General features: G+C 40.4%; 2 protein-coding genes across 4 annotated transcripts in view; both read left to right on the forward strand.

The window, feature by feature from the left end:
* Window positions 1–8,561, forward strand: part of PRKAR2B (protein kinase cAMP-dependent type II regulatory subunit beta) — a 108,137-nt gene extending 99,576 nt beyond the window's left edge. Inside the window, exons 8-11 of the mRNA XM_047752331.1 lie at window positions 263–337; window positions 2,909–2,974; window positions 3,111–3,249; window positions 6,701–8,561. Of these exons, the coding sequence (XP_047608287.1) occupies window positions 263–337; window positions 2,909–2,974; window positions 3,111–3,249; window positions 6,701–6,834 (414 nt within the window). The 3' untranslated portion in view covers window positions 6,835–8,561. The remainder of the gene's footprint in view (window positions 1–262; window positions 338–2,908; window positions 2,975–3,110; window positions 3,250–6,700) is intronic.
* Window positions 8,562–17,582: 9,021 nt separating this feature from the next.
* The window catches only part of HBP1 (HMG-box transcription factor 1), a 28,281-nt gene continuing 18,872 nt past the window's right edge, over window positions 17,583–26,991 (forward strand). Inside the window, exons 1-2 of one of the 3 annotated variants that reach the window (XM_047754260.1) lie at window positions 17,583–17,656; window positions 26,589–26,772. In XM_047754260.1, the coding sequence (XP_047610216.1) occupies window positions 17,642–17,656; window positions 26,589–26,772 (199 nt within the window). In that variant the 5' untranslated portion in view covers window positions 17,583–17,641. Of the gene's footprint in view, window positions 17,815–22,592; window positions 22,650–26,588; window positions 26,773–26,991 lie in introns of those variants that run through there. The other 2 variants (XM_047754259.1, XM_047754261.1) reach the window with 2 other exon arrangements.

A 26,991-nucleotide genomic window follows, 5' to 3' on the forward strand; every position in this document is an offset into this window, starting at 1 on the left:
GAAAAAACCTGAAATAGTTAAGATTACCCGATCAGGCTGTTTCATATAGTCTTGTCCCTCAGTATCTGCAGGACTGTTTCCAGGACCTTGGTGGATGCTCAGTCCCTTACAGTTGGCTGTCCCTATCTCCTGGTTCTGCACCCATGGGTGGGAGTGGGGGTGGGGGGACTGTTTATTGAAAAAATCTGCATGTAAGTGGATATGCACAGTTTAACCCTATGTTGTTCAGGGGTCAGCTCTATAATCTTCTTTTCCTTTGTAGGTTTCTGAACGCCTGAAAGTGGTGGATGTAATAGGCACCAAAGTGTACAACGATGGAGAACAAATCATTGCTCAGGTATAATACTGTTTATGGAATTCAGTTTAGAGTTATTTTCCGAAAGGCTCTTAGACATTTTAAGGCTTGCTAAATGCTTCATGTGTGTGTGTATAATTAGTATGTAGTGATTGATTAAATGAATATTACTTCTACCAAATGATTTGTTAAAAATGGTTTAATTTACAGCCATTAAGCTATTTGAATATTTGTATTTTTGTAATTAACTCTTAATGAATATGTATTAAGTCATCAAATGGATTTCTGCATCATTTTATATTTGTACCTGACATGAAAGCCATGTGTATATAAAGAATAAGAAGTCATTTATAAGAGGAAGAAAATGGTAATCGTTCCATGAGATTTATTAATAAGGACTCAGAGGGTGCACTGGAAGATAGAGAGTTTTTTGCACCATCCGTTCAGTCTCCTGGGGCTGCTCCCTGATAGAATTAACCAGGAAGGGAACTCACTGCACCATATTTTGTACCGGCTTCCAGGCACTAAATGGGACCAGCATCCTGTCCAACCCCTAATGCTTTTCTAAGATCCCAGTTGGAACCAGCAGCCATACATATGTACCTTGGTTAGAATAGAGCTGCCAAGAAACAGGATTTGTGAGGACAGTTGAAGTTCACAGCTAAAGCATACCAGTGATAATACCTTTTTTTGTAGTTACATTTTTGAAGCATTGAGGGAATGATTTAAACAGATTTTTAACCAGGTGTGTGATTTTTATATTGTGATGTTATACTGGATTATAATCTTTATTTAAAATACTGTCTCTTGATGTATGTGAAACAAGACATAAGGTCTGTGAGGCTAAGAAAAGAATAATTACTGTAGAAGGCAGATAAGCCGGTAACTGAGTGAGTGCCCCCTGCCCCTCCATACGTAGGGATCAGCACCTTCAGGGATCTGGATGACACAGATCCAATTAGAGAACAAGGCCAAGGTTCTGCGACAGAAACGGAAACATTGTAAAGTATACTTTCGAAATGATTTTTTCAAATAACTGAAATAACTACAGATTCACAGGAAGTTGAAAAAAGAGAAGTCCCACTCACCCTTCCCCCAGTATCTGCCAGTGCGTCTTTGTGTCACTAGTACAGCGTCAGACTAGAAAACTGACCTTGACACAGCCCACAGAACTTAATTCGCTAGTTTCGCATGCATTTCGAAAACAAAATTTACTTGCAAATTAAAATGAAGCTCTTAGGAAAACCTGATACAGAAATGTAAGGGAGAGGTTATAGGTCCACTAAGAGTTTATTAAAGGTATCTTTATTTATTTATTTATTTATTTTTAAAAAAGGTATCTTTATTTGTTTTATTTTAATGATTTTTATTTTTTCCATTATAGCTGGTTTACATTGTTCTGTCAGTTTTCTACTGTACAGGTATCTTTCGCCATTAGTTGCCTTTTAAGCATTTATAAACAGACGTGTGGGCACTATACTGTAATCTAGACTCAGCATTTATTTTTGCAATGTAATCTGATACCACATTTCTTTAACTGTATTAAAGAATTTTTGCTTTTGTTTTTTTGTTTTTTTTTTTTACAGGGAAGGTTGAATTTATTCTTTAATAAATTGATACAGAACATATAAAAACTTAAATATAATTCTAAATCTTATTTTAACATTCAAAGATTATATTTTTGTGTTTCTTCCTGCGCTGTACCGCTAATAGCTAAACATACTGAAATTGTTCTACAAGTGTTTATTTCTTGCTAATTAAAAGTGCATCAGTCCATTCATTTTCTCCTATGGGTTCTCACAGTTTTCAACTATTTTTTGATCTGTTCGAATTACTGAACTGTACTAAAGAATTTTGAAATGCCTAAGTTTCTCCAAAAATCACTTTGAAAGGCTCAGAAGAGTCTGTTTTCTTTCGTATTAATACAGTTTAATTCAGAAGGCATCACTGTAGGTCATGCCATTTGTTCAAAAGCAAGAGAACAGGGCTCTGTTGTCAGACATGGCAACTCCTTCTTTTAGAAGTTTTTCTGGGGCCTTGGGGTGGATTGTGGGTAAACTGGCTTCTGCAGTTTGGTCCCCTGTGCTGCAAACCCACATACTGCTTCCTAGGAAGTCTGCCTGCTTTCTCAACTCTTTGGCAGCAGCTGGTTTATCTGAGCTCGCCACGGCCGAGGCGTGTTAGATTAGGATGGCACAGGGGCACCTTTTAGCGCTTCTTGAGCAGCAGTGCAGGAGCCGCCCACGGAGGAGATGCCACCAGGGAAGGGGACTGCCGTTTCTGATGCCGTATGTGCCTTTTTCCAGGCTGCACTTTGGGCGAAATTTTTACCACAGGGTTATTTGCCATATTGTCTTGGCTAATTGTTAGCAGAACTGCTGTGGTAGAGAGTATATCATTTCAAATCATTTTACGAATGAAATCGTTATGATATAATCTTCTGTCGTAACCCCATGATTTAGAAGGGGAGGTACACCTGTTCCTGTGGGTTTCACCTTTCAGGCAGATCATCTGTACTCTGGGGTCGGATTGATTTCAGGGGGATGATGGGCGGCAGGATTGCTGTCAACTAGATTTGCATTTTCACCCCCTGTTTTTGCTTTATTCTGATAGGGAGATTTGGCTGATTCTTTTTTCATTGTAGAATCTGGAGAAGTCAAAATTACCATGAAAAGGAAGGTAAGTGTCCATTACGTCCTAAGAAATCCACGTACTATTAGCAAGAAACAGGATATTCTTTCTGATGTTGAGACTCAGGTGAAGTTGTATTTTTCTTAAGCCAAGTAAACGTTAAGACTTTCAATTATCCCATCAGGGGAAGTCAGAAGTGGAGGAGAACGGTGCCGTGGAAATTGCTCGGTGTTCCCGGGGACAGTACTTTGGAGAACTTGCCCTGGTAACGAACAAACCCCGAGCGGCTTCCGCACACGCCATCGGGACCGTCAAATGTTTAGGTAGGATGTTCGGCCACCGGCTTGCTTCCCCTGGTTGAAATTGTTCTGTCTGTATTGTACATATTCACACTGCATGGATTCTTTTACTGGGTTCACGGGTTTTATGGTCCCTGCAAAATACAAGGCTAAGATTCATCCCATTAGAAAATCAGTTTGTGGGGAGTTCCCGTCGTGGCGCAGTGGTTAACGAATCCGACTAGGAACCATGAGGTTGCGGGTTCGGTCCCTGCCCTTGCTCAGTGGGTTAACGATCCAGCATTGCCGTGAGCTGTGGTGTAGGTCACAGATGCGGCTCAGATCCTGCGTTGCTGTGGCTCTGGCATAGGCTGGTGGCTACAGCTCCAATTCGACCCCTAGCCTGGGAACCTCCATATGCTGCGGGAGCGGCCCAAAGAAATAGCAAAAAGACAATAAATAAATAAATAAATAAAATAAAATCTTTGGAAAAAAAAAAAAGAAAATCAGTTTGTGGAAGCCACTTTTCTTTAAAAATTTCCACAGCCTAGGGAGTTCCCCTCATGGCACAGCGGAAATGAATCCAACTAGTATCCATGAGGATGCAGGTTCAATCCCTGGCCTTGCTCAGTGGGTCAGTAATCCCTCATTGCGGTGAGCTGTGGTGTAGGTCACTGATGCAGTTCAGATTGCCTGTTGCTGTGTCTGTGCTGCAGGCCAGCAGCTGTAGCTCCAATCGGACCCCTAGCCGGGGAACCTCCATGTGCCTCCAGTGCCGCCGTAAAAAAAAAGAAAGCAAAAAAAAATTTTTTCACAGCCTATCTCGTGTTCTTTTTTATAGGCATGAAATAACACCTTATTTTAGTATGTCATTGAGTACCAAATTTTATATCTAACCTTTCAAATAACCTGCACTGTGTTCCTCAAAAAAGAAGCCTCGGGAGTTCCCGTCGTGGCTCAGTGATTTAATAATCCGACTAGGAACCGTGAGGTTGCAGGTTCCATCGCTGGCCTTGCTCAGTGGGTTAAGGATCCTGCATTGCCGTGAGCTGTGGTGTAGGTCGCAGGCGTGGCTCGGATCCCGGGTTGCTGCGGCTCGGATCCCTGGTTGCTGTGGCTCTGGTGTAGGCCGGCGGCTACAGCTCTGATTCTACCCCTAGCCTGGGAACCTCCATACACCATGGGTGCGGCTCAAGAATGGCAAAAAGACAAAAAAAAAAAAAAAAGCCTCAAACAGTATATTTATGAAGTATTCTAAGCTCTACAGGGAAAGTTGGAATTTCCCTAGCATACTTCTTGTCCTAGTACTACAGAACAAAGGTTCAAGTTTGTCAGAGCCAATAAAATCTTGGTTAGCTGTTTATTACATCCGTGTACCACATATTAGCTTGGCAGAAATGCCATCTTCAGCCGAAAGACATCTGTTTATAGCTGAGATTTTATATATGAGAAATAACTTATTTTAATACTGAAAAAAAAATGACAGTTCCCTTGTGGCGCATTAAGGATCCAGCATTGTCACTGCAGTGGCTCAGGTCCTTACTGTAGTACAGGTTCCATCCCCGGCCTGGGAACGTCCACATGTCCTGGGCACGGCCAAAAATAATTTTTTTGAAATTAATAATGAAAAAGATAATTCAGAAGATATCAATCTAGATGATATTTTCTTTAAGAAAACTCATTCAAAAGTAATCAGCCACTCTGTGCTCTTTATTCACAGTCCCATAGAATAAATTGAGCTTTCAGTGTTCTTACGACTTGCAGGTATCCTCACAATTTTCCTAGAAAAGTTGCTTTTAAAAGGTCTGAAGTATAATATTAATCAAGTGTTATACGTGGATAAAAAAAAAAGAAGACAGTTAGAAGCTGAGAGGTAGTTTCCCTGAGGAGAAAAATTAGACAGCAGGAATAAAGGGGATGTGAGTGAAGTCCCAGTAATTTTTTTCTATAATAAATTATTATAGTCACATTAAATTTGAGAAATACTGAAAAGATAGGAAAAACTAAGTGTCACCAATACCACCCCCACCCCTCAGCGGTTTCCACATTCCTGTTGTAACTCCTTCTCATCTTTTTTTATTTGTATGGGTTTTCTGTTTCTAAGGAGTTTTGTAAACTGCTTTTTTCATTCATTATTGCTTACACATTTTCTCCTATTTATTACATCAAATTGTAAGATTAGGTAAATATATACAAATTTTGAACCTCCAATGTTAAATATTTTGGGTGTTTTGGCTTTATTAGGGAGGATGAGGTAGTTTTTTGGCATTTGTTTGTTTGGCTGAGGCACGCAGCAGCTTGATAGGGGCTCTCGATTCCCAGACCTGGGATTGAACCTGGGCTGCAGCAACCAGATCACCAGGAAACTCCCAGGAGAGGGCTTTTTTGTGTGAGTGTATGCATAGATCCCTTTTCCATGTATAGGATTTTTCCTGAGAAATGGTTTTTGGAAGTGGGTTTTCTCTTACAGTTTTTGATACATATTGCCAGATCACTTTTATTTGTACTTATTTACATGCTACCAGCGGTGCAAGAATGTCCATTCACTCTGTTCTTGTAAACATTGCCTTTTCTCCTTCTGCAAATTTGAAAGGCAAAAGAAAAAGTATTTTAATTTGTATTTCTATGATAGTATGATCGTATTTTCATGTGTATATTATAAATTCAGTTTAAAAAATGCTTGAGCCAGGTGAGCTAAGCAACATAGAGCACATACCTATAGAAGTGGATAAAATCATTATTTTGGCTATTTTGAATTGCCTAGAACATAGTGTAAAAAAGTAAAAATTATAAAAGATTAGTAACATTTGGTCTTCACAACGTAAACTCTGAAAAGGGAAAATAGGACCGAAAACACTCCCTTGCCACCTTTAAGGAGTTCATATTAATAACTAAGATTAGTGACATCAAAACTATTTTATTTTTAAAATTCTGAGGCCTTGGAGTTCCCATCGTGGCGCAGTGGTTAACAAATCCGACTAGGAGCCACGGGGTTGCGGGTTTGATCCCTGGCCTTGCTCAGTGGGTTAAGGATCCTGCATTGCCGTGAGCTGTGGTGTCAGTCGAAGACGCGGCTCGGATCCCGAGTTGCTGTGGCTCTGGCGTAGGCCGGTAGCAACACCTCCGATTGGACCCCTAGCCTGGGAACCTCCATATGCCGCGGGAGCAGCCCTAGAAAAGCAAAAAGACAAATAAGTAAGTAAGTAGGTAAAAATAAAATTCTGAGGCCTTGCTGTAACAGTCCCTCCTTCATTCTTTTAACCTGGACCAGGAACCACCCACCAAGCTAGAATTGCACAACTTATTGCCAAAGGACACTGGCTGCTTCCTTTTTGAAGTGGAATGTTTCTGTCTTTATGCACATTCTTGTATTTAATATGTATCTAAAAATGCCACTGCCTCATTGACATATGCAGAATAGGTACCATTAATGACTAAGAAATTCTGCAGATTTGCAAAGAACATTTTTTTTCTTTTTCTTCTCCCTTCTTCTTAGCCATGGATGTGCAAGCATTTGAAAGGCTTTTGGGACCTTGCATGGAAATTATGAAAAGGAACATCGCTACCTATGAAGAACAATTAGTTGCCCTATTTGGAACAAACATGGATATTGTTGAACCCACTGCATGAAGCAAAAGTATGGAGCAAAAAGACCTATAGTGACACAGTTACACAGTAGTGGTTAGTCCACTGAGAATGTGTTTGTGTAGATGCCAAGCATTTTCTGTGATTTCAGGTTTTTTCCTTTTTTTACATTGACAATGTATCGGTAAACAGAGTAGTGATTTAATAGTCAGTAGACTTTAACATCACTTTCTAAAAGAGTAGATCAAAAAAATATCAACATACTGATAAAATGACTTTCTACTACTCCACACAATTATGATTTGACTGAAAGGTTTATTCAATAATTGTAATATATTGAAAGTATCTGTGTTTAAGAATGCAATTAAAGGATGTTATCATAGGCAATGTGTGTTCATTTTGACGTACTTGGATTGATAGGTTATGACTACGCCCATGTAAGAGAGAACTTGGCAGTGAACCATGCTATACAGCATGGCATTACATTCTTTTTACAACTCACTGTATGTAGTAAGTACAATTTAATCATTTTTGTTTTAGAGTTTTCCTGGCTTGATAAGTTATATCCCGGCCTTGGCCTATTGGTGAAATGGTATAAAACATCATATGCAATTTTAAAACCTTTTATATTTTTGCAATAAAGTACATTTTGACTTCTTTGGCATAACGTCGGTAATCTACATATTCCAGTGGTTTTAAGGACAGGCAGTTTAGTCATGATAATAGCGAAGAGTCTTTTTAGATGAGAGGTCATTATTTTCCTCATATACCTGCTTCCTTTTTTCATTTTGTCATTCTCTGTATTCGTTATCTTTAAAAATTTGAGTTTGCCATTTAATGTGACCAGTATTTTAAAATGCTCTTTAAATTTACTTGTCTTCTAAAAGCCTAAGATCTTATTACATATGATGAGAAAAATGTCTCCTATAGCAAAAATATTTGGGGTCCTTATCAACATGCCTACAGGATATTTCTGGGTTCTCCGCTAAGCGTACATAATACATTCCTTTGCAGACATCTACCCCCGCGGGCTTCCAAGGTGGGAGAAATAAATGTTTGTAAGCAAAACAATGTATAAATATAAATGGAATTTCTCCCCATTCCAGATACAGTATTAGGCCTTGCCATTTGCGCTAATGTAGACTCTCAGAAATGCAGAGTGAACCCAAATGCATAGGTTTTTGTTGACAATTGATATAATTATTCTGCTACATCAAATGAATGTAATGACATTCAGCCAAATCAGTATACTCTTATGTGATTTCTAGGCCTACATGACCCCAATGTCGAGTGAGATTATTTCTAATCCGTTGTTCACTTTTAAATGAGCAATTTCACTTTGGGAATCTTTTCAAAGAAATATCTACATGAGTAAAAATATTCTGAGGCTAGTGTGATCTTATGAGAGAATGTTTATGGTCTTGCTTGTGTAATGAAGACGTTAAAATATGTTAAAACGGATAATGTCTATAGAAGAAGCATATAAAGTATACCTTCGGGCCACATTTTAGAACACTTCAACAGTTTTCCAGACTTTCCCATTACCTGGAAGTAGGAAGAGAGCCTACTAGGTGAAGAGGACTTGTTTTCTATTTCAGGTTTTAAAAGCCATGTCTGCTAAACAAGAAAAAAACTCAAAGAACCCCATGTTCCTGGTTCATTATTCTGTATTCTTAACTTTATTCACTTTTTCAAGTTACCTATTTCGTTGCATAAGCTGATTGTTAATTACAAATGCCTGTTTAATAAAGAACTCTGACCAAGACTGTAAATGCCAGTTACATTATTTTCAGTATTATTGGTTATATTTAAATTTTCCTTATAATAAAGCACACTTTTATAATAAAATTTTTTAATGAGGTGGGGTTTTTTTTTTGTTTTGTTTTTTTGTTTTGGCTTACTTCCATAAAGCACATTATACATGTGAAAAGCATGACAGAGATATGGCATATGTGAAAGCTCGGCCCCGGGCATCATGCAGCAAGGAAGTATGGCTCTGTAGGGCAGTAGGTTTTTGAAAATCTTAACTCTGGGCCATGTGCGATATAAATAGCTGTGGTATGTTGCAGACTAATTTGGCCATTCAGAATAACCAAATAAATCTGGTTTACTAGGGAATTTACGTGTTCAGTGATTAAAACACCTCAAGCGGAGTTCCCGTCGTGGCACAGTGGTTGACGGGTCCGACTGGGAACCATGAGGTTGCGGGTTCGGTCCCTGCCCTTGCTCAGTGGGTTAACGATCCGGCGTTGCCGTGAGCTGTGGTGTAGGTTGCAGACACGGCTCGGATCCTGCGTTGCTGTGGCTCTGGCGTAGGCCGGTGGCTACAGCTCCGATTGGACCCCTAGCCTGGGAACCTCCATGTGCCGCAGGAGCGGCCCAAGAAATAGCAAAAAAAAAAAAAAGACAAAAAAAAACCCAAAAAAACACCTCAAGTTTGAGTTGTGGACTTCATTGTTTACCAAGAGTCCTTACTATTTGGAAATTCTCTGTTGATGGTTCATTCCGGGATGTGTGACTAAGAATTCTGGGAGGACAGTCTTTCACCACCAAGGTGCTTCCCTTTGTTTTATGTAAAAGTATAGAGAATGAGAGAGAGAGAGAGAGAGAGAGTGTGTGTGTGTGTCCCCTTCTTATCAATATGAACTAGAGCTTGATGTGTATATATTAACATAAACACTAACGGTGATGCACATTGTGTGAATATATTTGGTTTATTGTTACAAACCCTGGCTAGCTAGGAAACTATTTAAAATGCTTAAAATTCTGCAAGTGGGGTTCCCATGGTGACTCAGCGTTAAAAACCCAACTTAGCGTCTGTGAGGATGCAGGTTCGACCTCTGGTCTGGCTCAGTGGGTTAAGGATCTAGCATTGCCACAAACTGCAGTGTAGATCACAGATGTGGCTCAGATCCAGTGTTGCTGCTGTGGCGTAGGCCTCAGCTGCAGCTCTGATTTGATCCCCAACCTGTCAGTTTGCATATGCCTGCTGCAAGTGCAGCCATAAAAAGAAAAATCCTTCAAGTGAAACACAGGGCACGAAGCAAAGAACTTCAGATTTTATTGAAATATGTAGGATTAAGCATGGAGTCTTTCCTTTTTAAAGCATCTTTAAAATATGGATGTAATTTTTCTAACTTTTAAAAGAAATGTCACATTAATAGCAAGTACTAGATGGCCTTCGGCATTCTTAAAGAAAATTAAGAATATATAAGCCTAGTGTGGTAAGTAATACATCTGGATAAGCTGTGTTATCCAGCTTCAATAGCTGAAAAAGGGGTTCTCCTAAGTAAAATGTTAATACCTAGAGCAGAAACAGAGATAGTAACACACACAGGAGAAAAGGATTATTAATACATAAGAGAGAAACCGAATGACAAGGAATACCGGCTTCTAAAATAAAGGAGTGGGAGAGGTACAGCCTCATGTTGACTATCAGAATTGTGACGAGAAGAAGTTGGATCAAGAGCTGTTCCAGGGTGCATTTCAAGGAAGCATAACTGGTTGAGCAACTGACACAGTTGTTGGTCTTCACAGGCAGTAAAAAAAAAAAGGAAAAAAAAAGCCACCTTGAGAGTAAAATGAATTACGGAAATGTGAGCAATAACATGTATCAGGTATTTGCAGAGCACCTGGGTGCCCAGCAATACCTATAGGAAAGTTTATGTCAGTTTCATTTGTATAACAGAAAAATCAGGACTCCACCAAAATCACTGATTGTGAATCTGCGGCGGAACTCACGGGAAATTGAGATCTCTTGGTGCAGCCTGCCAACTGTGGGTCTCGCAACATCAACTGAATAAAAAGCCCCACACAGCCTAAAAGGTGCCAGTTATATTTTATTCAGGGATCTGATTGAGGACTGTTGCCTGGGAAGCAGCCCCTCAGCTCTGAAGAACTTTTCCAGAGGTCAGGGAAGAGCCAGGCTACACCGTGGTTTTTGCTGGCGGGGGAGAGGGCAGCAGCCATTGAACATCAAAAGGTTCCTGCTACTCACAAAAACCAGGCATCTCAAGTTAATGATTTTAGTGCTTTTCTATGTATGGAGCAATGCAAGAGTCTGGGCTCACTGAAAGTATTCCTTTGATAGGCATCTTAACTATCCAGGGCTGGTATCCTATTTTTCTCCATCCTGAGTTCCCCTCAGGCTGCACAGTCAAGGGTGGCTGCAGTGGCTGAGGGCTTGATGACCAGCAACATTCTTCGTTTACTGAAATGTCAGGCAATGTTTTTTCTTGTCTACACTCATATTCTATTAATCACGATGTAATTGAGCCTAGTATATGGAAACGTGTTGTCAAGTTCCTAATGTGGATAGTAAGACTGATTTGAGAAGAAAACTTTATTTGACCAATAGATCTAGGTCTTCCTGTCCCTTTTTATGCTCCAAGTTTGTAACTCTTATGTTGTCTAGGAAGTCCTGAAGACGCATGTTAACGTTTATATATGAGAAGATGGGATGACGGATGATACGGAAGCAATTGTCTCCACCATAAAAATGAAATGCTACCTGTTTAGGTAGGTGTTTTTTCTCACCTCAATAGATTTTAACCGCAGCCTGGGTCTGCTATTTTCCAAATAAATAAATAAGCCACTGCAAAATGTAAATACATGAAATGTTTTGGTAACACCAATTACAACTGAGCCATTGTAGTAAGTAAATGCATTGTTTACTTCAGCCTTGTAGACCTTGCCTGCGTTCCAAAGGGCAGATTCAAGCAGTTAGTAATTCGGGAAGTGAGGGAATATGGAAACAAAGGAAAAGCCATCCAGAAAGAGCAGCACAGCCATGGGACAGTGTCCTGGTGCCTCCTGAAGGGATATACATAACTGATGCACGTCTTTAAGCTCTTCTAGAGGAACTGAGGTGTTTCCCCCCCACTCCCCCACGGGTGGAGGATGGCAACTTGAGGCTGAGCACAAGATTCCTGGACACCACCCTCTTACCGCACACCAATCAGAAGAAAGCCACACACCCTGAACCGGCACCCCCAATTTTGCCTTTAAAAAGTCTTCCCCATCCTGTTGGGGAGTTTGGGGTTTTTGATTATGAGCTGCCCAGTCTCCTTGGTTGGCCCTCACATAGATCTTTCTCTGCTCCAGACTCTGATGTTTTGGGTTGTTGGGCCTCAACGGTGAGTCAGGCACTTGTGTTCAGCAACGATTGGAAAAACAAAGTGGCTTTTTTTCCCAGGTGCAAGGGGGTGGTTAAGTGTGAGCTAGAAATGGACTCTCAAGTGACAGAATCTGCCTTGACTCTTCACTGCCACAACCCGGAAGTGAAACCCTCAATGTTTTCATTTCAGCAAATTTCCATTGCAAGTAGAACACTCGAATGAGTTTATGAGCTGTACACATGACCAGGCAAAATCTTGGATAAAGTTGGCTTCTAATTGCTGGTTTTCCATCCCTGCCCTGAAACCTCCCACTGTCCTGCTGAGGAACAAGAGTCTTGTACCCCTGGAATCGCACTGCCTGTTTTAGGCTGAAGATTGACATTCAATACCTCCTTTTACGATGTGACTGGACTCAAAATGTTCACGAATGACGTTTTTAAAGCCAAATAATATTTTAATTATCTTAGGCAAAGTGCTCACTCTAAAGACATCTTTGGCAAATCTTTTCCTTGTAAATGCACCTCCTTAATCCTGAACTTCAATATCCTCATTTTTATTACTATGGAGAGTATTGTGACATGCTGTGTACCCTGAAGGAGCTGCAATTTATTAGACAAATATCATCTGCCTTTGACTGGCAATCAAAATGAATGACAAGGTAGTGCTTATTTTATACAGATAAGGTGAGACCTGTTCTCAAAAAACAGTGATGACTATATTGATCAAGTGACACTTAAAGCACACGGAAGCTATTTAATGAGTTCAGTGTTCTAAAGAGCATATGAATACAGCATAATATATAATGTGCCGTTATGTTAATAAGAAAATTCATACTGCTTATTTTCTCCTTCACTTTATCTGTCCAGAAGATACTTACTGATTGCTCAGACAGAATGATGCCTGTTGGATGGACCAGACAAAAAGATGCCTAAGAAATACAGAAGAGATAAATGTGAATTCGAGGGGAGGTAAATGGAAGCAAAAATATATTAAGTGTAGCACATTTAAGTATATATTATTCCTATGATCTTAATTGCTTTTTATCAGAATTGTCTCTAAAATGAGCTACATTTGACTGGCAAAAAAAAAAAAATATATATATATATATATGTATGTATGTAGAGAAAGGCCTAGAATACCAAACATAACATGAAAGAAAATGTGTGCGAGTTTGTTTTGGGTTTTTTTCCTTCTCCTTTTTAGGGCTGAACCTGTGGCATATGGAAGTTCCCCAGACTAGGGGTCAAATCGGAGCTGCAGCTGCTGGCCCACACCACGGCCACAGTAAGGGCAAATCTGAGCTGTGTCTATGACCTATACCACAGCTCACAGCAATGCTGGCTCCTTAACCCACTAAGCCAGGGCCAGGGATTGAACCACATCCTTATGGACGCTATGTTTGGTTCTTAACCTGCTGAGCCATGAGGGGAACTCCTGTGTGTGAGTTTGTGTTGTGGAATTACCTAGAGAACTTGCAATGAAAGACACGTGAACTTTGAGCAGATGAAAACCTTCATATTGCTACTTTTTTTGGCCACGCCCAAGGTCTGTGGAAGTTCCCAGGCCAGGGACTGAACCTGTCAGAGCAGTAACCAGAGCCATAGTAGTGACAATACCAGATCCTTAACCCGCTAGGCCAGTGGGGGACTCCAAGACATTTTGATTGTACATAACAACTTCTTGACACACTGGACACAGTTTATGTGTAATATGTCTGTGTGTATATATGGTATCTGTACTAACCAAAAGTAGGTGCTATTTAAAGAAAACTGATTTTTTTTTTTTTTTTTGTCTTTTCCAGGGCTGCTTCCCGAGGCATATGGAGGTTCCCAGGCTAGGGGTCGAATCGGAGCCTCAGCCACCGGCCTATGCCAGAGTCACAGCAACGTGGGATCCAAGCCGCATCTGGGACCTACACCACAGTGCAAGGCCATGCCGGATCCTTAACCCACTGAGCAAGGCCAGGGATCGAACCTGCAACCTCAGGGTTCCTAGTTGGATTCGTTAACCACTGCACCATGATGGGAACTCCCCAAGTAAACTGATTTTTTAATGTCAATTTTTATCGTGCAAGTATCTTATTAAATTTATATATACTAAAACAAACATTTTATTATACTTTTACATACAAATATATAATTGATATAAAAATTCTTTAATTATATCTGTTTTAGTGAAAGAGTATAATTTACATATTTAAAGATTTCTAGGGCGATCTTAATGATTTTGTACTTTGATCTTTGTTCTGGTTTATGAGTTGGCTGGTTTTGTTAGTCATTCAAGAGTGGATGTTGTTCCTGTTAAATATACATAAGGTACTAAGTAGGCATTTAGCTTCCCAGGAGAGTCAGAAGACAGGACTAATTGTCTACTTAAAGGTGTAGAGATTCTAATACTGATATTTAATCAGTTGTGACTGAACTATGGGGATTTTACTCTTCTATTTAATACTTGGACAAAAATGAAGTATGTGAAAATATTTTTATCTCTGTATTCGTATCAACTAACCATGGTCAACCAAGAGTAGTAACTAAATTAATTTTTTTTTTTGTCTTTTTGCTATTTCTTTGGGCCACTCCCACAGCATATGGAGGTTCCCAGGCTAGGGGTTGAATTGGAGCTGTAGCCACCGGCCTACACTAGAGCCACAGCAACGCGGGATCCGAGCCGCGTCTGCGACCTACACCACAGCTCACGGCAATGCTGGATCGTTAACCCACTGAGCAAGGGCAGGGACCGAACCCGCAACCTCATGGTTCCTAGTCGGATTCACTAACCACTGTGCCACGACGGGAACTCCTAAATTAATATTTTTGAATGAATGAATGAATGGAAAACCTTTACAGTGCTATTAAAATATCACAATTTATAATACTGTACAATAAGATCTGAAGTTGAAGTTATTGTTCCCACAGTGTCCACAAATAAAACTATCTCCCCTAAGGTTTCGAGTAAACACTTTAAATAGAAAAATTTTAAAAACAATTTGATAAACTTTTTCTTTTATTTATTTATTTTATTTTTTCGTTTTTGGCCATCCCAGGGATACTCAACCCAGTGCGCCAGGCCAGGGATTGAACCCATGTCCCAGGGCTCCCAAGATACCACCGATCTGGTAGTGCCACAGCAGAAACTCCAAAATTTTTATGAGCTAAATTCAATTATTTTTATTTATATTTTCTATTTGACTTTTTTTTTTCTAAATTAAAGTGTGGCTGATATAAGTGTTGTGCCAATTTCTGCTGTACAGCAAAGTGACTCAGTCACACACTTACTCTTTTTTAAAATATTATTTTCCATCATGGTCTATCCCAGGAGATTAGATATAGTTATCTGTGCTATAGGGTAGAACTTTGTTGTTAGAAAACCTTTTAAAATAAATTAAGGGTCAGGGAAAATAATTTCCTGGTGTATGCAGTGAAGAGGGGAGAGGAGTGGCACAAGTTCATTTTTTGGGAGAGGGAAAGCTTTTAGTTTCCTGGAGGGAATTAGGCATAAATAGCTCAGATTTTAGTTTTAAATGATCAGATGAATTCCATGGACTTTTTTCTTTTTGTCAAGAAATTAATCACTGATTAACAAGAACCTCCTGTATAGCACAGGAAAATCTACTCAATAGATTGTAATAACCTATACAGGAAAAAAGAATGGATATATTTATATGTATAACTGATTCACTTTGCTGTACACCTGAAACTAATACAATGTATGTTAACTATACCCCACTAAAATTAAAAAAAAAAAACTACTATGAGATATCATCTCAAAAAAAAAAAGATATTAAACACTGGAGTTCATATTTTCGAACTTTACAATTCTGAGTTCCAGTGATCCTCCCACTGTTTAAAATAAAAAGGGAAGGAAGAAAAAAAAAATACACAAAATAGCAGGGCTATTTGGGATCACTCTATTAATCTCTGGAAGATGATAAATACAAATCTTGTCCTTTTAACTCAGGGACAAATTTAGGCATTTTATTGATTCTCTAAATTAAGAAACAAAAAAAATGTTTGATTACTATTTGTGAATACAGAAAGTAAATCTCAGCTCACAGGGTGGGGAGGACTATTCTATAATTTCATTTGAGGAATTCAAACAGGGAATCCCTAAAAGAATTTAAAATTTGTTTCAGTATAGGAGAGTTGTTCTGTAATTCTTGATTTGTTCTGTGGCTTTCGGGTAGATTTAAAAATTCAAGGAATGTAGGGGGTGTAAAGGAATAATCAGCTAGGATTTAAGGCTCCTTTTCAAATATAGGTTTCTCACGAATGTAATTTTTCCTCAATTTTAAGCATGCATATAGTCATCTAAAGATATAGCAAAAAGACAAAATAAATAAATAAATAAAGATATAAAGCCTAAAGCGTAGCTGCAATGATTAAACACTAAAGGTTCAAAGGAAAAAAGCTTAATAATGTTTTTGTAATGGGAATGGTAATAACATCAATTACAGACTAGGGACTGTGGTGGACCGCCTTGTTTAAAGTGAAGGTAACTATAAAGCCAGAGAAGTCATCCTCCTCCTCGGCTGAGTCAGAGCATTAGTAACTTAAGGAGGAACTCTGATGGACACGAAGTGGGAAGTCATTCATCTTTCATCAATGGGAAGCCCCCTGGAGAGGAAAAATGGTTAAGAAAAACTCACCGGAGAAACCTAGAAAATGATTTACAAAATAAATCACTTTAAGTCATACATTATAGCCCCCTCTGTATTACCTTAAACAACCCTCAAGCGATTCAGTACGCAAAACACCGCTTTGATTTCGCTCAATACCAAAGTCAACAGCAAATCGCCCCCACTTCCGGCCCCTTAGACCTCTGTAAATTCTCCAGACGCTGAGCTTCTCTCTTTCTGTTCATCTCCAAGCCTCTCAGTGCCTGGCACGTAGCCGGCATTCAACAAATCTTGAGAGAACTGAACAGAGTTGGCAGAGAAGCCTCAAGCTGCTGTCCCGAGAGTGGTGAGGCTAGGCGCGTTGTAAAGGAAGGCTGTCCTCCGACTGGAGCTCAGCACCGTCTTTATTATCCTCATCAAGCCTGGGGCCGTGATTTGTGGGTGACTGGGTCCCTCGCTATGCTGCACTGCTTCCGCTTGTGCAGTCATCTCCTTCCCTTCTCTCTAAAACAATACCTTGGCCTCCTGCCAAACTTTGAGCCGCGAGCGACTCTGGCTGTTTATGGCCCGGAATGGGTGCTGCGAGAGACGTGAGGCTGCTTTGAGTGCTAGGAAAGGCCCAAAGGAAGGGAAGAGGCCAAAGCTTTGAAACACTCCCTTCCTCCGCCCCCTCCCTTTTGTCCCAGACAGCAAAACAAACGAGCTGATACACGTGTCCCTATGACTCTTGTTTACTATCAAGACCGCACTCTGCAGGCAGTCTTGGGAACTGTAGTCCAACGTTCCTCCGACCTGCAGGTTCCGAGAGGCATGAAACTAGGATGAGACTACGAACCCACAATCCTTTTCGGGTGCAAAGTTTGGCTCGCGTCCCGGGAGTCTCGGCAGCAATCCAATCCGAAGCGCTCATCGTAGTGATTGACACACCATCTTCTCCAGTGAACACAACACAAAAGTCAATACAAGCCCGCCCCGCGAGAAGGACCACGGTATCACCCAATGGGAAAGGGAAATGGTCGAATGGCAGTTCCTCAGACCAATAATAGGGCGAAGGAACTGCTCGGAGGCCCAACCCCCGGGGGTTGAGGGGAGGGGGAAGACGAAGCTTGAAGACTTGGTAATGGCGACGGGTTTGGTAAGTAGGAAAGTTTCGGTTGAGAACTAAGAGCGGCGGCGGGAGCGGTAACGCGTGCCAGGGAGGCCGTCGTCAGTCGGAGAGGGAGTATGGGAGCTGCCTGTGGTGCTGTCGCGGCCAGGGGGGCCCGAGCCAGGGCTGCCTGCACTCCGCGACGGGTTTGTTGTCTTTCTGTTCGGGAAGGGGTGGGGGTGGGGAAGGGAGGGGCAGGATCCCGAGGGGATCCGGCCGCCGGGCAGGCTTGGGTTCGCGCTCCTCTTCCTCATGGTGGGAGCAGTTAACCGACCGATACTTGCCCGCGGCGAACCCCCTGGAGTGGCGCCTCCCGCGAGCTCACCTGAGCTTCGCGGCCAGCGGGGGTCTCGGGACTGAGGCTGGGAGGCGTTGGCGAGGATGACGCCCCGGGCCGGGTTGCGCGGTGGGTGGCCGGGCCGGGTGGGAAGAAGGGGCAGGCCTAGGCGGGGGAAGGGGCCGGACGCGGCAGCGGGGCTGCCCAAGAAAGTTTGACCTCAACTCCTCGCGTGTGGGCGGGGGGTCGGAGGTTGGCCTGGGGTGGGCAGCTGGCTGGGGGTGGGGGACTCTAGTGAGGCACCGCCTCTTTCGGGCAGAGAGGGGCTTTGGGCCGAGCTGGGAAGCTCGCGGAGCTGCTGGGCCCCGGAGCTCATTGTTACGCAGTTCGAATGAATGGGCTCCGTGGCGCCTGCGCGGTGGGGCTGAGCCGAGGGGAAAAACAAGCCTGGAGTCCAGGCTGCGGTCACATGATGGGGGGAGGGGAGGGAACGCGATGAATGGCGAAAGAGGGTGGGGGATGGACTTGGCGTGAACCTGGAGGCAGTGCCTCCGTTTGACCCGGAGCCGAGGTTTGGCAGGAGATTCCAGTCTTCTCCTTCCAACCTATGCTGTGCCCCGGGCAGATTAAAACAACAAAAAGAATCCAGGCGAAATCGGCAGCCGGGGCCGGGTTTTTGTGGTTTCTTTAAACGCTACTTGCTGGCTAGGGGATTTTACTCGCCGTTGGGCATTCTTCACCTTCTGGAGTTCATTCTTTAGGAGTTTTCGGCAACAACCTTCTGTAAAAGAAGCGCTGAATGCGGGGATATATTCTAGAGCCTTTAGCTCTGGGAGCCACTGATACTAAGAAGGGAGGACGATAGGGAGTTGTGTTTATATTCGGAAGTGTTGAGTTCCACCAACAATTCCGACTAAGTGGTTTATATTTATTTCCCTCTAATTAGGAGTAACGAATGATTCCATCAGTTACCTTTGAGAATTAAACTGACCTTAACCTTTGTAAATACTTTTATTGTTTAGCTATTGATAGTGACTTACATTTGTATTGTACTCGTAGGACTTTCTGTCTTTGCTTTTTGTTGCTGTTTTTGCTGTTGTTTTCTGCTTTAGCTTGCTAGCGAGAGTGTTAGGGTCAGCTGTTCAGTTTCCGTGATTAAACCACTCAGTTCTTGCCGAGTAGGCAATAGTTGGCAAAGTTTTAAGGAAATCTGAATTATATTCAAAAGAATGAAATATACTCGTTAAGCGTATTAAGTAAAAGAGCTACTTTATACTTTTGAGGAGGCCGTTTTACCACGTTTTCAGCAAAACACCAGTATTTATGAAATGAATCTTGATTTTCACTTTCTAGTTTCCATTTTATTTAGTTTCATAAACCGAATTACCTTTTTCAGCCTTTAAAACTCTTCCCCTTTGTTTACTTTTCATACTTGTACCACATACATTATTTTAAAAGTTACCTTCTCCCGGGTTTCCCCACAAATTTCCATGCTTCTCAGTGCCTACCTCTCAGACTTAAAACATGGTACTGTCGCTTTAAGGGTTGTCTCCTCCACTGTATTTTAATTTCTTTGGACTTTTTCCTCACTATCCAAATACTCAGTGATGAAGGCAAATGGCCTGGGCTTCATGAATGAATAAACTGCCAGCCACTGAAGGTGCTTGAGGGAGAATTGCAAGCTGGTCTCTTGTGTTTCTGTTTCAAATAAAAATACCAGTACCTTTTAAATTTTTTCTTCCTTAAGCTACCATAAGAAGTTTGTACCATGTTTATTAGATTATGCCAGGTATTTTACATGTATTTTCAGTATGATAGTGAATATATATCTAGTATGAGAAAATAAATCACAACAAATTTTTTAAGCTGACAAAATTCAGGAAAAATGATATTCTTTATTAACAGTGATACTCTTGTATATTCTTTTTTTTGGTCTTTTTGCCATTTCTTGGGCCGCTCCCGCGGCATATGGAAGTTCCCAGGCTAGGAGTTGAATCGGAGCTGGAGTCACCTGCCTATGCCAGAGCCATAGCAACACGGGATCCGAGCTGCGTCTGCAACCTACACCACAGCTCACAGCAACGCTGGATCCTTAACCCACTGAGCAAGGGCAGGGATCGAACCCGCAACGTCATGGTTCCTAGTCGGATTCGTTAACCACTGCGCCACGACAGGAACTCCACTCTTGTATATTCTTGTTTATGCCTGACTTGTCAGTAATGCTCATATTCCTTCATATTTTGATCTACATTTACTCTGGTACTTCTTATAATTTATACTGAAATCTTACTTAAAGTTAATCATTGTAACTGTTTTAGGAGGTTTCTGATAGCTCAGTGGGTTAAGGATCTGCTGTTGTCACTGCTGTGAACTCAGGTTGCTGCTTTTGTTTGGGTTTGATCCTTGGCCTGGAAATGTCTTCATGGCAGGGGTGCAGCCGAAAAAAAGGAAAAAAAAAAAAAAGATAAAACAATACCAAGAAATAGAGAAAGAAGGAAAGAAAGAAAGAAAAAATTCTAAAATAACTGTAGTTTTTTAGTTAACTGCATTAAGGCCCCCAAATGTTTTTGGTATAGAAAGTTGCACTTACAGTTTTTTATGGAGGTTCATTTTAGCTTGGAATTATGTAATCCATTTAAAGTACTAACTCAATTCCCAGTGTTAGAGGTAGAAAGTAATTGCACATTACTTTCTCTTCATCCCCTCTTCGCCAAACAATTTGCGCTTGATAGAGAAGTCCTTTAGGATTGGAGGAGGGCTGTAGATCACTTTCCTTGATATCCATAATGAGGTTTGAAAGAAGGATTCTGGGAGGAATAGACTCTTAAAAGTAGATGTGCAACCTATGTTGGTCTTTACCTTTTGTCCTTTTTCTCAGGTTTTTTTTTTTTTTTTTTTTGTCTTTTTGCTATTTCTTTGGGCCGCTCCCGAGGCATATGGAGGTTCCCAGGCTGCGGGTCCAATCAGAGCTGTAGCCATTGGCCTACGCCAGAGCCACAGCAACGCGGGATCCGAGCCGTGTCTGCGACCTACACCACAGCTCAGGGCAATGCTGGATCGTTAACCCACTGAGCAAGGGCAGGGACCGAACCCGCAACCTCATGGTTCCTAGTCGGATTCGTTAACCACTGCGCCACGACGGGAACTCCTCAGGTTGTTTTGATTTGTTTTTGAAGGGAAAATGGTCCTATTCACTTGCTAGAGCCCTGTTTTTCTCATACTTTGTTCAGAGCTGAGATGAAGTATGTGGAAATGCTCAGCACATAGTAGGTAAACATTTAGTAAAACCTCATTTCCGTCTTTCTCATTCACTGAAACTTAGCTATTAGTTTTCCTCTCCTTTCTCTCAAGATTTTGTGGGTATTCACTTCTGAAAATTTACAAAACAAGGACAATAGGGCTTTCTCACCCCAAAAAATTTTGTAATATTGAACATGACATTTTAAAGTACAACTGCTGGAGAGTTTTATTCTTTCCTTTTGAGAATCACTGATACAGTGGAGAGTGGATGTGTGTAGAGTTAAAACACAAGATAAGCTATGTTGAATCCTATAATACCAAAGCAGTATACAGAAGCATGAATGAACAATAGTGTTAGCCCTACCAGGAGAAATTTGAAAGAGGAGCTTGTTTATTTATCAAAATGAATGTTTAACTCGTGTATGTGGGGGAGTTACTTTTGAGTACAGACTCTCTGGTGTTCCTTTACTATATCAAGGCCTTGCTTCCCCCAGATACTTTGACAGAAAACTGAGAGACAAAAAACTGAAAGTTTGTGTATGGGTTTGACTTTTGGTTTCATGTATTTAATTCTCACAGTAGCCCTGTGAAATAAGTAAAGGTACCTTGGGGTTAAGCACCTTGCCCAGGTTACTTGGCTAGTGGGTCAATTTCTAGTCTGAATTCGAAGTCTAAGCTCCAAGGAGGTTTACAGAAGGAAACCCTCCACTATCTCAAGACCAAATTTTTGATAGCCTTGGACAGTGAGAGGTGCATATAAACATACAGAACTCAAGTTGAGCAAGTATTTATTTTGTCCCTTTTGTCATTTGTTTTGAAACTAAAATGTTTTTCCAACTTGATTTGAGGAGTATTGTGATGGGATGTTGATAGATTCTGAGACAAAGTGCTGAAGAAATGCTGGGATTTGCAAGGAGATGTGAGTGCATGTGAATGGGCGCTCAGGACCTGTGGAGGGGGAATAGCAGAGCTAGCTGCAGAGGGCCAGGAGGGACCAGAGGGACTGCAGCTCTGCTTCTGTGGATCCCAAGAGCAGCTTTGTTTCGTATCCTTAAGAATAACTCTGAGGAGATCTGTATGTATAGTCACTCTGAATTTCATAATAAAGGGGAAAAAATGAGAAAAATTTCAAGTTTAAGATTGCAGCTCGAGCCAGCTTATACCAGTCATGTCGGTATATGAAGTACACACAGTAGATGTTCATTCAGAATTTGAGTCATTAAGTTTGGTTAAATTGTGTTCTCCATACTTAAGATGTTGGAAAGTTTTCCATGAAAAGAGTTCAAATCTGTTATTTAAATTTAATATCAACTGTTTTAAGAACTCACATGGAATTTCTAGTTCTTCACATGTTTTGGGCATTTTAAATAAGGACCCTACACTGACACTACCTATTACCATTTCTTTTTTGAGCACCCTGTCAAAGAAAGCTGGGAGCGGGTGGCATAGACAGAAATCGGGAATGTGAGTATGCTGTTTTTTGTTTTGTTTTGTTTTGTTTTGCCACATCTGCGGCACATGGAAGTTCCTGAGCCACAGCAATGACAACACGGAGTCCTTAACTGCTGGGGAACTCCTGAATATAGTGTTTTTAATACACTTTCCCTTAAACATTTGTTACAGGTATTCTTGCAAACTCATATTGTGTTGCAGTAGAATTTTTTAAGTAGACTGAAAAAAATGTTTAAAGGATAGCTCTGATTATGTGAGACCTTTGTTCAAAAATTTGCATGATTCTCCTTGTCTGCTAGTTAGTTGCTGACAATAATTCTGGCCACTCTACTTTGAGAATTTGCTCTGTTAGGCACTATTGTTAGTTCACTGAGTTTTACGACAACCTATATAGGTGCTTTTATTATTATTTCCATTTTACAGACAAGGCATAAAGATTTTAAATGAATTGTCCAGAGCACACAGTTAGTAAATAGCAAATACAATATATAAACTCAGTAGTCTGACTTCCAAGTACTTACCCTTGTCTACAAAAAAACAACGGACCAGTTTCTCTAAACTAGGATTTAGGATTCTGATGCCAGTCTGCCTTTCCAACCTTAGTATTTATGACCACAAGACACACAGGCCATGGTACCTTCTGGCATCTATGTTCTTCTGAACTCATCCAGTGCTTTGCTAACTGAGTTTGCTCATGTGAGTTTCATTGGAAGCCTCCCCTCCATTCATAGCCTAGCCCTACAGAACTATGGTCATTTGCTTATGTCTTTGCACTAAAGTGTAGTTTTCTTGAGAATCATGATAAACTGTTCATCATCAAGGTTCAGCATTGCACCTAGTATAATATAATGCCTTGTATGGAATATGTGTTAAAGAAATGAATATAGGGAGTTCCCATCATGGCACAGTGGTTAACGAATCTGACTAGGAACCATGAGGTTTCAGGCTCGATCCCTGCCCTTGCTCAGTGGGTTGACGATCTGGATTTGCCGTGAGCTGTGGTGTAGGTCACAGACGGATCCTGCGTTGCTGTGGCTCTGGTGTAGGCCGGCGGCTACAGCTCCGTTTAGACCCCTAGCCTGGGAACCTCCGTATGCCACGGGAGCAGCCCAAGAAATGGCAGAAAAGACCAAAAAAAAAAAAAAAAGAAAGAAAGAAATTAATATATACACACGTGTGGATTTATTTTAGTTAATTTATTTATTTGGCTGCATTTGTGGCATGTGGAAGTTCCTGGGCCGGGGATGGAACCCATGCTGCAGCATTGACCCAAGCCATGGCAAGGACAATGCCAGATCCTTAACCTGCTGCACCACAAGAGAACTCCTGTATACACATATTTAGATAAAAAAGGGATGTAGCAGTCATTCTTAACCTGTTGGTTCTCGTGATGCACCAGGGGTTCTTTTGAAAGAAAAGAAAGAAAAACCAGTGCACAGGTTTGTACCCCAGACCAAGTAAATCACATTCTCTAGAAGGTGGGGCCTGAGCATCATTGGTTTAAAGCATACGTGGTTCTGTGTGCCACAAGGGTTTGAGAATCACGGATCAAGATAAGTTTGCTTGGCTTTTGCAGTGAGAAGGTATAGGCTCATAATCAAGGTTTGGGCCACTTATGCTTGAAAAATTGATTTGTATTACTAGCCATGTCCCTTATAGCCACCAATTTTGTAGGAAGTTAATTGCTACACCCTAGCAGATTTGCTGTAACTATATAATAAGATTGTGATTAATTACTATACGATGGATTGTAATTACTGGAATGTTCATTTCTTGAGAATGCTTCAGATATCTTTTAGATCAACTTTGATTTGCTTAAAAGTAATGACATGATATGTGCCTTTATTGAGATGTGTTGGAAAGCTTATATTTCCTAGGGAGGAGATTTTTGAAGCTGAATTGCTAGCTATCTGGTCTCCTGTTGTTAGCTATTTTCAGTAACTTTTCTGTTTAGAACATTAAGTGCCCAAAATATAATACTGCCATATTGTCAAGCTAGGGGTAAATTTTTTTTTTTTTTTAAGAAGTCATTTTTTCAAGTTCATCCTCACAACTATTCAAGGAGGAAATGAGAGCAGGTGTCATTAGCCCTGTTTGCAGGTGGAGATATTGAGTAAGTAAGAAGTTTGGTCACTTAGATCGTAGATTTAATAAGTGATCAAGCTGGAATCAAACCAGTGTTTCCTTATACTTACCCAGTGCCCTTTTCACTACTCCATAGTACATCTTACAGTTGGTATTGTGTAAGGCCCTAGAGCAGTGCCCAAGAATTGGGTAATGTTTGAGGGGTGCAGGCAGAAAGCATCTGAAAAAAAATTTAGAAATAAAGTAAAAGGCAATAGGCAGTTTGGCTGTTTGTGTCAGGAACCTTAAGAAGATGTTTAATTGCCATCCAACTATTGATCTGTCTCTGGGAAGCTAAAGAAATAATCAGGAGTTCCCGTAGCAGCTCAGTAGTAATGAACCTGGCTAGGATCCATGAGGATGTGGGTTCCATCCCTGACCTCACTCCGTGAGTTGGGGATCCGGTATTGCCGTGAGCTGTGGCATAGGTTGCAGATGCCGCTTGGGTCCCTTGTTGCTGTGATGTAGGCTGGCAGCTGTAGTTCTGACCTGACCCCTAGTCTGGGAACTTGCATTTGCCCTGGGTATGGCCCTAAAAAGCAAGGAAGGAAAAAAAAAAAAGAAATAATTGTATGTAAACAAATACTTTGTAATGTTATTTAGAAGAGTGAAAAAACTGGGAACATGTTTAGCAGTAGGCGGGATAGGTAAATTTTGGTACCTCCTGATGATGTGTATTATTTATTTAAAATGGATCTTTGAAAAAATTAGTGACCTAGGAAAATGCTTATGAACTTATGTTAAGGAAAACATAAAGTATGAAGGAAAACAAATGATTGTAGGTATCTGCATGAAAAGGGTTGGATTGTACACCAAAGATAATACACCAAAATATAACAGTATCTAAATCTAGTTGGTGGGATTAGAAATTTTTTCATTTTTTCCCACAGTGGTCATATAGTTTATAGTCACGATAACATTTCATAATTTAAAAATTCATGAATAAAGACTTTGTAGAAAAAAATTTGTTGGTGATTATGTCATAGCTTAGAAAGCTCTTAGAAAGCTTTTTCACTGCATTGTTTGATCAGCTTGGGCTAGGGTTCTTAACTTTTAGTGACTTTTAGCAGCAGTGTATTTTCTTGTTTTATTTTGAAAAAAAGGAATGTTAGAATTTTTTGTGTATTTCATATTAGTTCATTAGAACATTTTTGAAAATTGAGCTTGTAGAGCCTGAGAAATCAGGGAATCTTCCTGGTGCTGTTGCTCATGCTAAATGATTAATTTGATAGTTGCCAAAGGCAAGAGTGTAAGAGTTAAAATCACATTTTACTGTCATAATGAAATTTAATTGGTAGATTTTGCTGAGAAATTATTTAGGTGTATTAATTCATATAGTTTTCTTTTTCATTACAACTGTAGACTTAATATAATGATAGATTTACTATTTGTTTTGCTGTTTCCCATGATTATTATTCATCTTTCTAGAAATAGTAGCCTATTCAGAAGGACATGTATTTTTTTTTATTATGATTAGGTTCTGAATTCTCATTAAGAAAACATGTTTATGAGAAGTATAATATATGGCCATTTTAAGCAACTCTTTCTTTAATGTTCTTTAGAGAATGTAATTTTAAGTTTGTTAAACTTGCTCACTTTCAGATGAGAAAACAAAATAATGAACACAGTTAATAAGTAGAGAAATTAAAATAGAATCTTCACCAGAATGTGCAAAATAGAATAGTCCGTCTGTCATCCATGTCTAAAAGTTTTGAGAAGAATGCAAGTAGCAATGTATGAATAAGTTAAAGCTATAACATTGTGATATGTCTGATTTTATATCATTTTCAAATCACGATTTGACTTTTTTAAAATTTTTGTTTTAAGTCGGAGCACCATAACATGGTGTGGGAAGTAAAGACAAATCAGATGCCTAATGCAGTACAGAAACTCCTGCTGGTAATGGACAAGAGAACTTCAGGAATGAATGACTCATTGGAGCTGCTGCAGTGTAATGAAAATTTGCCATCCTCTCCTGGATACAACTCTTGTGATGAACACATGGAGCTTGGTAAACAAAATTGAATCTCAGCGAGATTCAGATTAATTTTCATGTTTAGCTAGCTTTTCCACCTACCTAGAACTGCTAAAAAAATCATGTGAAGTTTTTGTATCATAGTTTTCAGTGTTTTCTTGTTATTGCTATAAAATATTACTTAAAGCCAAGATAACTTTGGGCTATTTATAGTTATCATAGAGACTCATTTACAAATTATCAAACTAAACAGGC

Source organism: Phacochoerus africanus, chromosome 11, assembly GCF_016906955.1.
Source record: "Phacochoerus africanus isolate WHEZ1 chromosome 11, ROS_Pafr_v1, whole genome shotgun sequence".
Taxonomy (NCBI): Eukaryota; Metazoa; Chordata; class Mammalia; order Artiodactyla; family Suidae; genus Phacochoerus; species Phacochoerus africanus.